The 14,888-nt window shown below is 37.5% G+C and overlaps 1 protein-coding gene and 1 non-coding gene across 2 annotated transcripts; one reads left to right on the top strand and one right to left on the bottom strand.

Annotated features, from left to right (window-relative positions):
- Positions 1–1,226: 1,226 nt before the first annotated feature.
- ARL1 (ADP ribosylation factor like GTPase 1) lies at positions 1,227–14,579 on the bottom strand. The gene is made up of 6 exons (XM_057740508.1): positions 14,322–14,579; positions 11,099–11,236; positions 9,103–9,184; positions 7,579–7,690; positions 4,483–4,661; positions 1,227–3,734 (listed from the first exon to the last, which is right to left on the bottom strand). The coding sequence occupies exons 1-6, from the start codon at positions 14,323–14,325 to the stop codon at positions 3,704–3,706; spliced, it is 546 nt and encodes a 181-aa protein (XP_057596491.1). The 5' UTR covers positions 14,326–14,579; the 3' UTR covers positions 1,227–3,703.
- LOC130857961 (U6 spliceosomal RNA) lies at positions 12,326–12,432 on the top strand. Its single transcript, XR_009054945.1, has one exon. It is a non-coding gene; the product is annotated as a U6 spliceosomal RNA (small nuclear RNA).
- Positions 14,580–14,888: the final 309 nt, after the last annotated feature.

Genomic DNA, 14,888 nt, shown 5'->3' with positions numbered 1-14,888 from the left:
CAAATATGACTATACCAGTTCTTAAATATTGAAGTACTTATATACTAGTTAGTAAGTAGTCACTATCTTTGAGACCTCCAAGTGCCACCCTGCCTATAGGAGTCCCTAGGCTCCATGTCTCCCCACACCAGAAATTAAAGGACTAATACCTGGACTAGTAAGTGTCCTCCTGCATCAGCTGTGTCTAGTTGTTAAATATTTTTTTGAGTCACTCCCCCTGTATTCAACCTCATTAACAATTAGGAAAATGCAGATTAAAATCAGAATGGAATTCCGTTTTGACCCCTTCAGATTTATAAGGCTGACAATACCAAATGTTGGCAAGCATGGTGGAGGAAACAGAACTCATAAACCACTTTGGAAAACAATTTGGCATTATCTTGTTCAACCATATGGTATCTTTTGCCTCTCTCTACACTTCATGTAGAATCAATATTCTTTAGTGCCCAATATATTTGGAAGGGCGGGGGGGAGGAAGAATCCATCCCACACTTTATTTACATTTTATTTAACTCTCACAGTCTGTCTTCCTGAGCACTTCCTAAAACTCATTATTTTACAAAAAGGAATCTCATCTCAGATTAAATAATCTACCTAAGGACTTCCCTGGTGGCGCATGCTTAAGAATCCACCTGCCAATGCAGGGGACATGTGTTCAATCCCTGCTCTGGGAAGATCCCACATGCCAAGGAGCAGCTAATCCCATGTGCCACAACTACTGAGCCTGTACTCTAGAGCCCACATACCTAGAGCCCATGCTCTGAAACAAGAGAAGCCACTGCAATGCGAAGCCCACACACCGCAACAAAGAGTAGCCCCCGCTTGCCGCAACTAGAGAGAAAAAGCTGCTGTGCAGTAACAAAGAGCCAACCCAGCCCAAAAAATAATAATAATAATTACCTAAGGGTGGCACAGGTTGTAGGTGGCAGAGTCAAGATTCAAACCCCATGCTCTTTATAATTTGTAATTAGGAATCAAACACTCATGAACTTCATAATTTATGTTTTGATGCAGTTTGTATCTCAAACAGGAGTTCTCACATTTCTAAGGTGTTTGTAATATGCCAAAAGGATAAACATAGGGCATCTTGGAAAGCAGACTCAATTCTAAGTGATTTAAAGTGCATGTACTGCTTTTATAAAATTTTTTAAATCAAAAAACAAAAGTTAATACTAAGGCAAAAATCAGGAAGAATAAATAGCTCAAGTATATTGAGCACGGCTTTGTTTTATTTTTTTATTTTTTATTTTTTTACGGCTTTGTTTTAACCAGTAAATATTTACTGAGTGCCTAGTATGTGCCAGGTGCACCACACTAGATGCAAGGGATTCTAACAGTAAATAAGGTATGGTCCCTGCCCTCAAGGAGCTTACATTTCCACAATTTAAAGTGCATCTCAGGTTTTCTAATAATAGAATTCCACCTCAATTTCTCATTTTTTAAAATCTGATCACGTGACATAGCACAACTACCAACCAGAATTATAAATGAGAATGTTAGAGCTAAAAGAAGCCTATGATGTTATTTGTCCAAAACAAAAAACCAAACACACAAAAACTGATGGAATGGCCCTTTATGCCTAGAACTCATGTGTTCTGATTTCAAGTTTGGTGCTTTTCTCATTTTCCGGCTTCTCACAAAACAATGCTCAGTAGGTTTTTATAAATATGAACATTCAAACTCCTGTAACATACCTGTACAGTTGATTCCTGCTAGACAAGGACCTTACAATTCATACCATATTAAAATAAGTGTATTTACCCCATCCCATTCTTTGTGACAAAGCAAGAGGGATCAGGATCATCCAAGTGCTGGTCTTTACCACCGGGGCTATATGTCAGACAGCAACTGCATGCCAGGGCCACACCTCCACATACTTATATTTTCAGTGTTCCTGAACCACTGGGGAGTACCTAGCCATTTGGGTACAAGCCCAGCACTAGATATGTGCCACTGACCAGACCCAAGTATAAACTGCAGATGTACTATTTTCCTAGCTGACAAATATAAAGCCTACTATTTCAACCATGAACATATTCTGAGATGCCATAATGTGCCTGGCACCATACTGGATGCTAGGGATATAAACATGAAAAGGACAGACCGTCCATCAGGAGTGCCTTGGAAACTATGAGACAATGTTAGTTTTATGCTCAGTTAGTAATAGGTACAATGGGAACACCTGTCCCTGGAAGAAGGTCTCCAAAAGATTTCCAAGAAATCAAATTAGGAATGGTGCTGGGGAATAAGAAGAGGAAAAATTCCACAGGTGAGAAAAGAAAGTCACATCCATTTGAGCTGAATGACCACTAGTTTTCCCAAGGCATGAGGGGCACAATGGTATTAAGTTCTCTTTACTGGCATCTGATTTTTTAAATGCTGCTTGTCCAACTTAAAAATGAAAAAATTGCTCCCAATTTTAGTAATTACTAAGGACTCTATTTCTGTCACAATGTAGACTGGGTTGTTTGAAAAGTTCCTTTAAAAAGTCCCTTAGAATATAATTGTTTTTGATAGCCTAGCAGCAGTAAACCTAATTTTTAAAGTCAGGAATACTTAATTTCTCCCTGTAGAATCAATAAGATTTTGACTTTTCACCAATCAGATTTACATGTTCAATTACAGGTAGATAAAAGGAATCAAAAGCAATAAAAACATCTTTTACAATGCTTCATAAAATAGATCTTTTTCAAAAATTTCTTTGAAATTTTCTTTAATGTGTTGTGAATTCCATCAAATATAACCATTTAGGATTGTTTTTACTACCTATACTAGTATGGACAAATAAATTCATAGACATTATTTTGAATGTACTGTGTCTACTTCAATTAGCTTAATTTTATATAAGGAGTTAAGTTGTGTTGTCAATGATGGCATTTTCAGGAATTTATGGTATAATTTATGGGACAAGTTTCTGACACTGAAGCCTCACTTTAAGCCCTGTTCCCCACCTCCCTGGAAGGTGACCTTGGTCAAGCCAGTCTATCAGAATTTGGGGTCCACGTCCATAAAAATGAAGATGTAAAAATGATGACCTAGCTACATCACAGGATTCCTGTACGAATTGACTAGATAGGTCCAAATCTGTAAAAATTTCCAGGAAGCCATACTCTAAAATGATAATTACAGATAAGTCAGTGAACTTAGCCACCAAAATAATTACTTCAACTTCATGCCTATAACCAAAAGCTTTTAAATGAAACAGCTTAAATAAGTGGTCATTAAGCAAATGAATACTATAATTACCCATGCTAGGTTCCTAGCCTACTCTATTGAGCCCAATCTTTGGAAAAACTTAATTCATTTTAGGGGGAAAAATCTGAGTTAAGATATTTATTAGTGTTAATACAAACAAGCTGCAACCACTAATTTAAAAACTGGAGGGCTTTTTCCTCAGTAAGAGTACATTCTTTAATAGGACTGTATCTGAATAAGAATTCCATACAAATAGAACATATATCTTAACACAAGATAACAAGGAAGGAATATTTTACATTATACAGAACAGACATTCAGTTGGTTCAATCACAAGTTACCCTTCCAACCAAATACTTATTTTTAATATTTATTACAAATGTTGCAGTCAGTTCGGTATTTGCCGACAGCCATACAGCTTTAACATTTAGTAGTGTGAAGCACACTTAACTGTTTCCAAAGGGATATCTGATGTGGTTTTCGTTTCAGAGAAGCAGAAGTGATTGAATTACTGTCTGCTCTTTAATGTTTCAACTAACCTGTGAAGAGAAAATGAACAGTTTCATAAAATTAACTTCAACCTTTCAGGTATAGAGCATGATCATTTATAATATAAATTTTATACTGGAGGTGGATTCCAAAGCACTTTAAATGATGAAGGCTAAGACAGTTATATTAGAATGAGTTTATGGACTCAATTTCCACGAGGGTCTTTTAGCTTTCACTTTGTCTATGCTTTGAATGAACAGTCAAAAAAGACCAAATATCCACTTTCCAGGCTGCTACTACTACAGCCAGGCCAGATGTGGATAATTCAGAGATGAAAACTAGTCTCTGTCTTCAAGGAGATGACAATTTAATGAGCAGATGTACAAACCAATTACAAGACAGTATAACAAGTACTATTACAACACTTATCTGTGACAAGGACCTCTATGTGTGTGGTAAGGCAGGGGGCATGAAGATATGTCAGGGAAGGCTCTTGAGAAGCAGAGACCCTTAACCTACGTCCTGAAGGATAAGGAATTGGAGGGCGCAGTAAAGTAGCGGAAAAAGCTAGAAATATAGCAAAGAGCTGGCTTAGCTAATTATAATTAGTAGTTGTGGTTGAAATAAAAGCAGATGTACATGAAGACCACTGGAAGAAAAGGGTGGACAAACTTAATATGACAAACTGCTAAGTAATCTGAATTTCATCCTTAAGACCAAAGAGAAATTACACATGTATGTACAACAGCTGCAGGTACACACAAATGCACAAATGGCTTCTGGAAACATGATACTTACCATTCCATTGCCTCATCAAGGCCAGTGCCTTTGGTTGCTGAAGTTTTGAATATTTGCCATTTTCGGTCCTTCAAGGCAGGTAACCCAAGTGAATTTGCCATCTCTGAAGGAGTCATAGCCTGTTCCATGTCCTGCTTATTTGCAAACACCACTAAAATGGCTTTTCTCAGCTCTTCTTCCTAAATACAATAGAAAAGATTTCATTTCTTCTAATCAATTTGCTTCCTTGAGTTTAGGAAGAAATGCCCCCCAAAATCCATTATTTTAAAGCATATTTCCTAATTATTAATATATAATGTTCATCATAAAGTATTTGAAATTATAGAGAAGTATGAAGAAAAGAAACTTCACCCATAATCCTATCTCCTAAACATGATTCACTGTTTAACATTTTGGATATTTTCTACTGCTTTTGTAATTCAGATACTTATAGTTTATTTAGTAAATATATGTATACATTTAAATAGAGTTTCAAAGATGTAGAGAACAAACATACAGACACCAAGGGGGGAAAGCGGGGAGGGTTGGGGCAGAATGAATTGGGAGATTGGGATTGCCACATATACATTACTAATAAGAAAAAAATACCAAATTGTACACTCTAAATATATGCAGTTTATTGTCTGTTAACTGTATCTCAATAAAAGTTCTTTAAAAAAAAAATCAATACAGTTCCATACCCTGCTTTAAAAAATAAACTAAGTGTTAAATTGTGGATGTTTTTCCAAACTATCAAAAAATTTTTTAAAACATTAATGGTTATACTCTACACTAAGAATGCATGTACCACAAACTATAACTCTCTTCCAGTATTAGATTCTTTTCACTCGACTATTAGAGAAGCCGAAGTGAAAGAATCATAATACAGAAATCTTTGTGTAAATCTCTATTTCCTTAACACAATTCTCTAAAAATGGAATCAAAGTATGAAATTTTTTTAGGCTCTTGTTACATGTATAAATAAACTGCTGTCCAGAAAGGTTGTAACAATTTCAACTCCATGAACAGTGTATGACAGTGCCCATCTTCAATGTAACTTTAGTAGAATTGAAACTATGTATTTTGCCAAACTCGGCATTCCATTATATGCTTATTTATTATTAGGGTATGTTATTAGCAATATATTTTTCTCCTATAAATTGTAGGTTCATAACTTTTGCTTATTTTTCTACTGATTAGCAAAAGGTATTGATATGATTAAGAACACTAATCTGTAGTCACTGGCTGTAAAACTGTGTCTTGGTTCCCTATTTTACTCTAATTTGTATTGTTTGGCATCTGAGTTTCGTGGATTTTTTGTTTGTATTAATATAATTAAATCTATCTTTTCTTTTGTAATCCCTTCCAATTCTTTGATTTAGAAAGACCTTCTCAATCCAGAAATTTTAAACATATTCACTTATAATGATTTCCATTTTTTATATTTCTTTACTCCATTTAGAATTTTTGTGTACAAAAGTAAAACAAATTGATTTTGTGTCTATAAATTTTAATATAATAGTCCTGACTTGTACTCCATATGTACTTTATATCACTAATAAATAGTGACAATGAAAAGTTACTTCCTAAAGAATGAATACAATTTTTAGTTCTTTCTCCATAAGATTATACAAGTCAAATCCTAATACCACAAATAACAACAATCCAGTACAATTTGAGAACTGTGAACTGAAGTTAAAAATCCATTTCTTTTACGCCATACTTTGTATAAAAATCTATTATAACATGTGAATTACATCCAAATAAAGCTTTTATTTTAAAAATCTGTTATACCCAAAGCAATTAACCAGTCCCTTAAAACTCCATACACTGAATTTGGTCTAAGAAGCTCTTATGATAAATATGATGCTGTTGTAAAATAAATAAATAAATAGGTGAAACTTTAAGACTTTAGGTCTGCAATTTATAACTCACAAGCTACTAAGAAGTTAGTCATCCAAGAACTCAGAAGTCCAAAGTATTCTAAGAATGCTTCTAGCCAGGTAATCAGGTGGCCTAGAACTTAAACATTCAATGATTGGATAATTCACAATCATAGTTTTGGTGGGAAAAAGAAACCAATCTATCTAATTTTCTTGAGCCAAGGCAATTTCTCTATTAATTAATCATCAGTACATTTGAGAAGCTTATTTAACAAATGGGAAGTTTAAAATTTTTCAGTTGATTATTTAATACACCCTCTAAATTCAGTCAGGTAGGCAATAAATTATCTTACAAACCTCAGTGAATATAATGTATTGAGTTCTTAATAGTTATACACTGTTCCACACAACAGGGGCACAGGGTAAACTCAAAGAACTTTACACTTTAGGGTGGGAGGCATATATAAGTAAACAAATAAGTTTAAAATAATGGAAAGAAATGTTAAGTGGTTACAAAGAATAAAGTAGCATAAAGGGTTAGAAGATAACTGAGATCCCCTCTCTGAGGAAGAAACATGTGAGATAAAACATGTCAAGAAGGTAGCCACACAAAGATTTGGGTAAAGAGCATCCCAAGCAGGAGGAGGAAAACCCGAAGCCAGGTGTCAGGTACTCAAGCTTGGTATGCAAAGAGCAGAAAAATCAGTGTGGCTGAGGCACTGTAAACATGGGGAAGAGTAAAGAATGATAAAGCTGGGAGACATAAACAGGGGCCAGAATTGTGCCGGAAATCCAGAAATATATATTTCTCTGAACTTTAACGTTTCTAAAACAAATATACTTTCTTATTATTTATATATTTATACTATTTATATAATAAATCTGCTTCCATAAGCTAATTTATACAACTAGAAATAAATACATTTTTAAAAAAAAAACCACTTCATAGGAGTGACTTAGAATAGTCACTTCAGTTTAGAAAGAGTTTAGCTCAGAACTTCCTGGAAATCAAGGAATCTAGTTTAAAGGAAGTTACAAGACTGGAGTTTTTTGTCTCCAACTCTCTCCCCAACAGTATTTTTGGAATAGAAAGTAATTTGCATAAAATAAAATGATACTAAAGGCCTGGGGGGGACCTCCTGTTTTCCTTTTAATTATTCCTGCATGTGACAATAAAATAAAAACAGCAAGGAAATATAAATGATTTCCCCACATTTTAATAAAGTTGTCTTACCTCCAACATGGCAACTAACTCTGATTTAGAAATGCCAATTCGGTCTCGGTCACAACTGTCTACTACATAAATGACTGCATCTGTGTTTGAATAATAACATCTCCAGTATGGCCTAAAGAAAATTCAGAAAGGGAGAATATGTTATTATTTGAAAGAAGAAGAAACGATATGTTAATTCATATGCTAGGACTTGGCAATGATGGGGTAGGGGTATTACTTACCAATCCTTCCCCACCCATGCTAGAATCAATGCCATAATGATTCACTGTTTCTGATGGACATATATCATATCCCTCAGATGGGACAGGGTGGAAAGAATATTGATAAACATAAATTATAGGACCAAGGAGCTTCCCAGAGTAAGTTCAGACTTTAGGCTGAGAGAATATATTTATAATCTATAAAATCATTAAATACACTGATAAAAAAATAGTTCCACACAGACCTGATCATTACATCTTATAATCTTTAACCAGAAACTCCCTAAGAGGAATGGGTTCTTTAAAAAAATTTGTAATATGATTTTATGTAACAGACATTAAACTAACTGAAGACAAGAAGTAGAAATGGCTAAAATTAGAAACTGACTTTAAAGTGGTTCAAGAAACAAAATGAGTTAAAAGGCAGCAGGATGTTTGGGGAATGCATTACTGATCTCTTAAGATGGTAAGTACCCTAATGAGTGAGCACTGACGTCACTAAACATTCACAATTGCCATGTCAAGCACAGAACACTGGGCAGGAGACTTGAATTCCAGAGGGCATCTATGTTCATATTAGTCCCAATGGTGGGCCCAATTGTACTGTTACAAAATACAAAACAGTCTGTCTTACAGAGGAAGGGACTGAAAAGAACTAACTAGAGGACCCTTTTTATTTAAAAACTACTGAAGTAATTAAGTCTTGAGATTTTCATGAAAAAAATTTTCATTAAGTGATATGTGAAAAACTGGCTTCCTTAGATCTTAATTCTTTAGTTAAAATCTTTAATTCTCAGATTTTAGTTGAGAGAATAAGGCCATTTTACCTCTTTTTAAACTAGGTGTCTCCCATTAAATTACAAAAGAAGACATATTTTGGTTTACTGCTGTTAACCCTAAAAGAGCCAATGAAGATTCAATATCACGGGACTTCTTAGGTGGCGCAGTGGTTAAGAATCTGCCTGCCAATGCAGAGGACATGGGTTCGATCCCTGCTACAGGAAGAACCCACATGCCATGGAGCAACTAAGCCCGTGCGCCACAACTACTGAGCCTGCGCTCTAGAGCCTGTGAGCCACAACTATTGAGCCTGTGTGCTGCAACTACGGAAGCCCATGCACCTAGAGCCCACGCTCCACAAGAGAAGCCACTGCAATGAGGAGCCCACACACTGCAACAAAGAGTAGCCCCCGCTCGCCACAACTAGAGAAAGCCCATGTGCAGCAACAAAGACCCAATGCAGCCAATAAATAAATAAATAAATTTATTAAAAAAAAAAAAAAAAGATTCAATATCACAAAATGATCTGGCCTTTGTACCATACCTGATACTTGTCTGTCCTCCTAAATCCCAAACTTGGAATTTTAGGTTCTTGTATGTTACCGTCTCAACATTAAATCCAATGGCTGGAAAAGAAATCAAATTAGTAGTATATGTAGACTAATACAGTCTATCTTCAAAGTATCCAATCTGAGTTTCAGCAATTAATGGTAATTGTTGAATCATATTACTTCAAATATTATTCCACTTAAGATAAGACAGTATGCTGTGCTACACATACACACACCAATTAGCAAGATCAGTACCACTTTCAGGGTATATAAGGGTACCTGTGCAATTATATAATTCTTAGCTCAATGGAAATCCTATTATGTTAAACTCCCTTCATAATATAGTATTGGCATACGAAAGTGTTCAGAAAGTTATACTTAGAAAGGACAGTTGTAGATATATTACAAAAAATGGAATTTTGGTAGGCAGCAAATAAACAGAGAACAAAACCAAGAAAGCCTAGATAGATTCTAAACTTCAGTTGGTAAGGGCACAGCAATGGCTGTATACCTCTTAATGGAAGCTGAGTTCTCTAAGGTTGGCAAGCTCACAGACCCTCTGAAGACTTCCTCAAGAGCTTATTTGTAATAAGGTCACAGCTAGATGGTCAAAGGGAAAGAGTCCCATCCCTTTTCCCTGTTATCCTTCTTAGCAGGAGCTCTGGCATCACATGCCTAAGGCAAGATATTACTATTTTCATTCAAAGGAATCCAAAGGAGGTGGAAAGGATGCTAAAAAAACTTCGGAGACGTATATACAAAGGTTACCAAGATTTTACAGACTTAAAGAAAATCAAAGCAAAAAAGGCTTACAGCTATAACTGGACAATTAGTTTTTTAGATTTATTACTGGTAAATAATGCTTATGAGTATATGGCAAGTGTTAAAAAATAACTATACTATAGCAAACCTGAGTGAAAAACTAAAAAGTTCATGATGTCTCCCTTAGAATTAGGCAGCAGTGTACTTACCATCTTCAACCTCAATTAGAAACACTGTTTATTTGCAAAGGACAAGAGTGTGGTATAAACCACATTCACTGAAATGCAATCCACTGGGCTATGTGTATGGCAGGGGCCACCACAACCCAACGGCAGCACACATGGGCGATTTTGAGAAGCAAAAACCAAGAAAACTGAAATTTACTGAAGGTGGCAGAAAGAAGAAACAGATGACACAGGGTTTGAAAAGTTCTTCTTTCATAAAAGCTAGATTTTTTTTTAATCTGGAAATTTAAATAGTACTAAATACAGAAATACTTTCAGAGAGTAACTTAAAGGCATAACAAATATTCTTGAGCAAACTCTACAAACTATTAAACTTAGTTTAAATGTACTAATCTTCTTTAAGTAAATTCTGAGTAACAAATGAAAATAGTATAAGTAACCAGACAGTTTTCTTATGTAGTAAATTAAGACTGTTGGAGAACATTTTTCTAAGATATCAATTTAAAGTTAAGGTGTTTCTTTTCTTGATATTTTTAAGTACCAGATTAATTCAATGCACAGTCTCTTCAACTCAGATCTTTAAAAATAATCAATACAATTACTAAAGAGAAACTAATCTTAATCAAATAGTAACAAATACAGAAAAAAAAAACACTTCACATGTAATAATATCACTTAATATCTATATAATTCTTTACACGAATTTGCAAATATTTTATATACTTGATTTATTTCCCCCTCAAAGCCAATGTATGTTTATTATCTTCATTTTATCAATAAAGGTACTGGCTCTCAATGAGTGGTGGCTTAACTTTACCCAGTTTTTAAAACAGCTCTAATCAGCAGAACCCAGTCATATATAGGGGTTCATAAATTACACTAAATTGTCTGTAAATTTCTGGAAAAAAAGTGTTATCAATATTATGCTCATAGTAGCAGTTTACAAACCTTATCAATTACATTATATGTTTATTCAGAAATAAAGTTATGTTTGAAGGAAAACAGAAAGCCCCTATAATCAGCTCATCATACCAACACTTACTAGGAATAGTGGTAACGACTTCTCCAACCTGTAATCTGTACAAAATTGTAGTTTTTCCTGCTCCATCTAATCCCAAAATTAAAATCCTCATTTCCCGGGTTCCAAAAAGACTGGAAAAAATGCTTGAGAAAAAGCCACCTTAAAAAAATAACAAAAAATGTATTTCAATATCATTTCATGATTTAGGCCCACAAAACATTTAATTTGCCCTTTGAAAGCTATACCAAATTAAATAATATTGTAATATTTTCCTCAATTCATAAGTGTGTATTTTTGCTTCCAATGAGACACATTATTCAACATCAAACTAGTAGTTACTGACTGTTACCATGCCCTGAATACTGTGTCAGGCAGGCACAGAAGATACACTCAAAAACAAGAGTAGGGCTTCCTAGGTGGCACAGTGGTTTAGAATCCACCTGCCAATGCAGGGGACACAGGTTTGATCCCTGCTCCCAGAAGATCCCACATGCCCCAGAGCAACTAAGCCTGTGTGCCACAACTATTGAGCCTGCGCTTTAGAGCCCGTGAGCCACAACTACTGAGCCCATGTGCTGCAACTACTGAAGCCCACGCGCCTAGAGCCCGTGCTCCACAACAAGAGAAGCCACGGCAATGAACAGCCCGCGCACCACAACGAAGAGTAGCCCCCACCCACCACAACTTAAAAGAAAGCCTGTGCACAGCAAAAAAAAAAAAAAAAAAAAGAAAAAAGAAAAAAAAACAAGAGTACTATGACCACTGCCCTCATGGAGCTCACTTTCTAATCAAGAGAATATGAATATCTTAGCATGATCTCCTCACTACCCTTAGAAACAAAAGGGCAAATCAGAATGACAGTGGGACAATAGGGTACTTGAACATGAAAAGCAATTATTGTTGTATAGCAGCAGTACCATCATAAGGACCCTCAATCACTGAGAATTCTCTGTAAGGAATATAACTAGTACAAGAAATTGAGACAGAAGCCAAAAATAACAAAAACTATTTTTGATGGAAAACTCATTAAAAAAATAATAAAGCTACATTCAACACATCATGAAATATTACCAGAAAGCTTCCGATACACAAGGTATTGTGTAATATAAAAGCACTTGTGAACAGAGAATAGGATGGTGGTTATGAGATGCTGGGGGAGTGAGGGAAATGCGACAGATGTTAGTCAAAGGGTATAAACCTTCGTTAGAAGATGAACATCATGGTAACTATATTTAATAATAATGTATCGTGCTCGCTTCGGCAGCACATATACTAAAATTGGAACAATACAGAGAAGATTAGCATGGCCCCTGCGCAAGGATGACACGCAAATTCGTGAAGCGTTCCATATCTTTAAAAAAATAATAATAATAATAATAATAATGTATCGTACACTTGAAATTTGCTGAGAGTAGATCTCAAAGTGTTCTCATCACACACACAAAGAGGGTAACTATGTAAGGTGATGGATGTGTTAATCAGCTTGATTGCGGTAATCATTTCACAACATATACGTATATATCAAAACATCATGTTGTACACCTTAAATATATGCAACTTTTGTCATTCATACCTCAGTAAAGCTGGAAAAAGCTAACATTTAAAAACCATCCTTTGTCTCAGCAGGGCCTCCCAGTAATAGGTAAGGTGTTGATTCATTTGGATAGTGTTTAAAATAAAATAACCCCTAAGAGTGAGGGAGGTGGAAATTTATAATCTTTATTATTTTTACAATAAAAGAAAGAAGCTCTTACAAAATAAATTCTTTCTTTAATGATTACCAAAAAAAAAAAAAACACTTTGGCCCTTTTTTACCAAAACCCATTTGAAAAGATTAGAAAAAAGTTACATTAACAATATAAAAAAGCTGACAACAGAAGTGATGCCGCACACAATACCTGGTTATTTTTACAAAGAAATGGCAAAAGAAAGAGCCGCAAGTCTGGAAAAATGAATCCACTATGGGTTAGAGAACCATGAAAATCTGTAACGTAAGGGTTGTGACTTGACAAAATCCTTTCTACCTTTCACAGGTTAAAAAGAAGCAGAAGAAAAAAAACTGAAGGGGTTATGCAAAAAGACAAGAAAGTGCTTCTGTTGTTCCAGAGCAAGAAGTAAACTCCCCAGAAAATCGCTGAGATATTTAAACAACGCAAAGAATTTGCATCATTTGGAGGGTTGTAAACAAGTTAAAAAAAAATTCTGCACCTTCATTTGGGCTCTAAGCAGGGAGGGAAACTCTACCTGATGCTTGCGATGACAATGTAGTTCTCTCAATTAGCACTCCAAAAATTGAGATTAAAATGTCATCACTGACCAGGGCTTCCTAGGTGGCGCAGTGGTTACAAATCCGCCTGCCAATGCAGGGGACACGGGTTCGATCCCTACTACAGGAATATCCCACATGACGTGGAGCAATTAGGCCCCTGTGCCACAACTATGGAGCCTGTGCTTTAGAGCCCATGAGCCACAACTATTGAGCCCATGTGCTGCAACTGCTGAAGCCCACGCACCTAGAGCCCGTGCTCCACAACAAGAGAAGCCATGGCAATGAGGAGCCCGCGCACCACAAGGAAAAATAGCCCCCACTCACCACAGCTAAAAGAAAGCCCGCGCACAGCAAAGACCCAACACAGCCAATTAAATAAATAAATAAATATTTTTAAAAAATGCCATCACTGACCAGTAATACCCTCCCTGCCCATTTCCTCCTCCACCTTACTCTATTATCTACAGGAAAAGCTACAGGTAAGCAGACAAATGCCAAGTTGGCAATAAAACATTACGAGGAACCCCTTCTTTTGGATTTTAAACTGACGCAGTCCCAGCACCCAGGGAGAGAGAGAATCAAGAAGCTTCCACTCCGGCGTCAGAGCTCATGCTTCACACAAGAAACCTTAGCGAATCTGAGACTGACTCGCTTGCCAAGCTTCGCAAGACCAGCTCCGTCCAGCAAGCGGCGCTGGGTCCGAGGGGGACGAGGAAAAAGTTCACCGACCCGTGCTCACCCCACCCGTGACCCCGCCGACAGAAAGCAGAAACCGAATAAGGCGGGGACGAAGGTTCGAGGCCCACGCACACAGGTGAAGAGCCAAGGTGAGTGAAGTCCTCAGCAACCCGCCGCCTGAGACGCTGGCTCCTCCGGGCTTCCCAGGCCGACCCCTCTCCTCCTCCTCCTCCTCCGGACCCCAGCCCTCGGCCTCAGCCTCTCAGCGCGCCCAGACTCCCTTCTCAGACCCCTCACCCATGATGAACCGCCGGTCCGCTCCCGTCGACCGTCAGAGACTGGGCCCGGCCTCGGCAGCGACTCCTCCTATTCGAGCCTCGGCGCCGCCACCTCCCCTCGCCTAGGCCTGCGCTCCGGCTCCGGCTGCGGCTGCGGCTCCGGCTCCCAGGCGGTTTCCTTGGAAGCTCGGTCAGCCCAGCAACGTCCACGTCGGACCTCCCGGCGGGGGCGGGGGCGAAAGCGAAGGGCCGCCGCGACTGCGCGCCGGGAACGGCGGCCTGAGCGTCCGCGTCGTCACTTTCGACGCAAGTGACGGCGCGCTGGGTGTAGATACGGTGCAGGCCGCAAGAGGGAAAAAAAAAAAAAAAAAAAAAACCTAGGGACTCCAAGTGTCTCCTGCTTCTGTTTTCTTGGACAGGAAGGGCTTCCAAAATACGGAGATTTGACTTTTCCTTTTAAATTCTGACACCAAGGAGTGGCGAATCCGCCAACCAGGAATGCGCGCCGGGCCTCGAGGCGGCCGCCTGACGGGAAGCGGGCGCAGGTTGCGGCGTCGCAGAAATTGCTGGTGCCGAAGCGCCCTGC

Source organism: Hippopotamus amphibius, chromosome 7 (genome assembly GCF_030028045.1).
Source record: "Hippopotamus amphibius kiboko isolate mHipAmp2 chromosome 7, mHipAmp2.hap2, whole genome shotgun sequence".
NCBI lineage: Eukaryota > Metazoa > Chordata > Mammalia > Artiodactyla > Hippopotamidae > Hippopotamus > Hippopotamus amphibius.
This window is presented reverse-complemented; position numbering and strand designations above follow the sequence as displayed.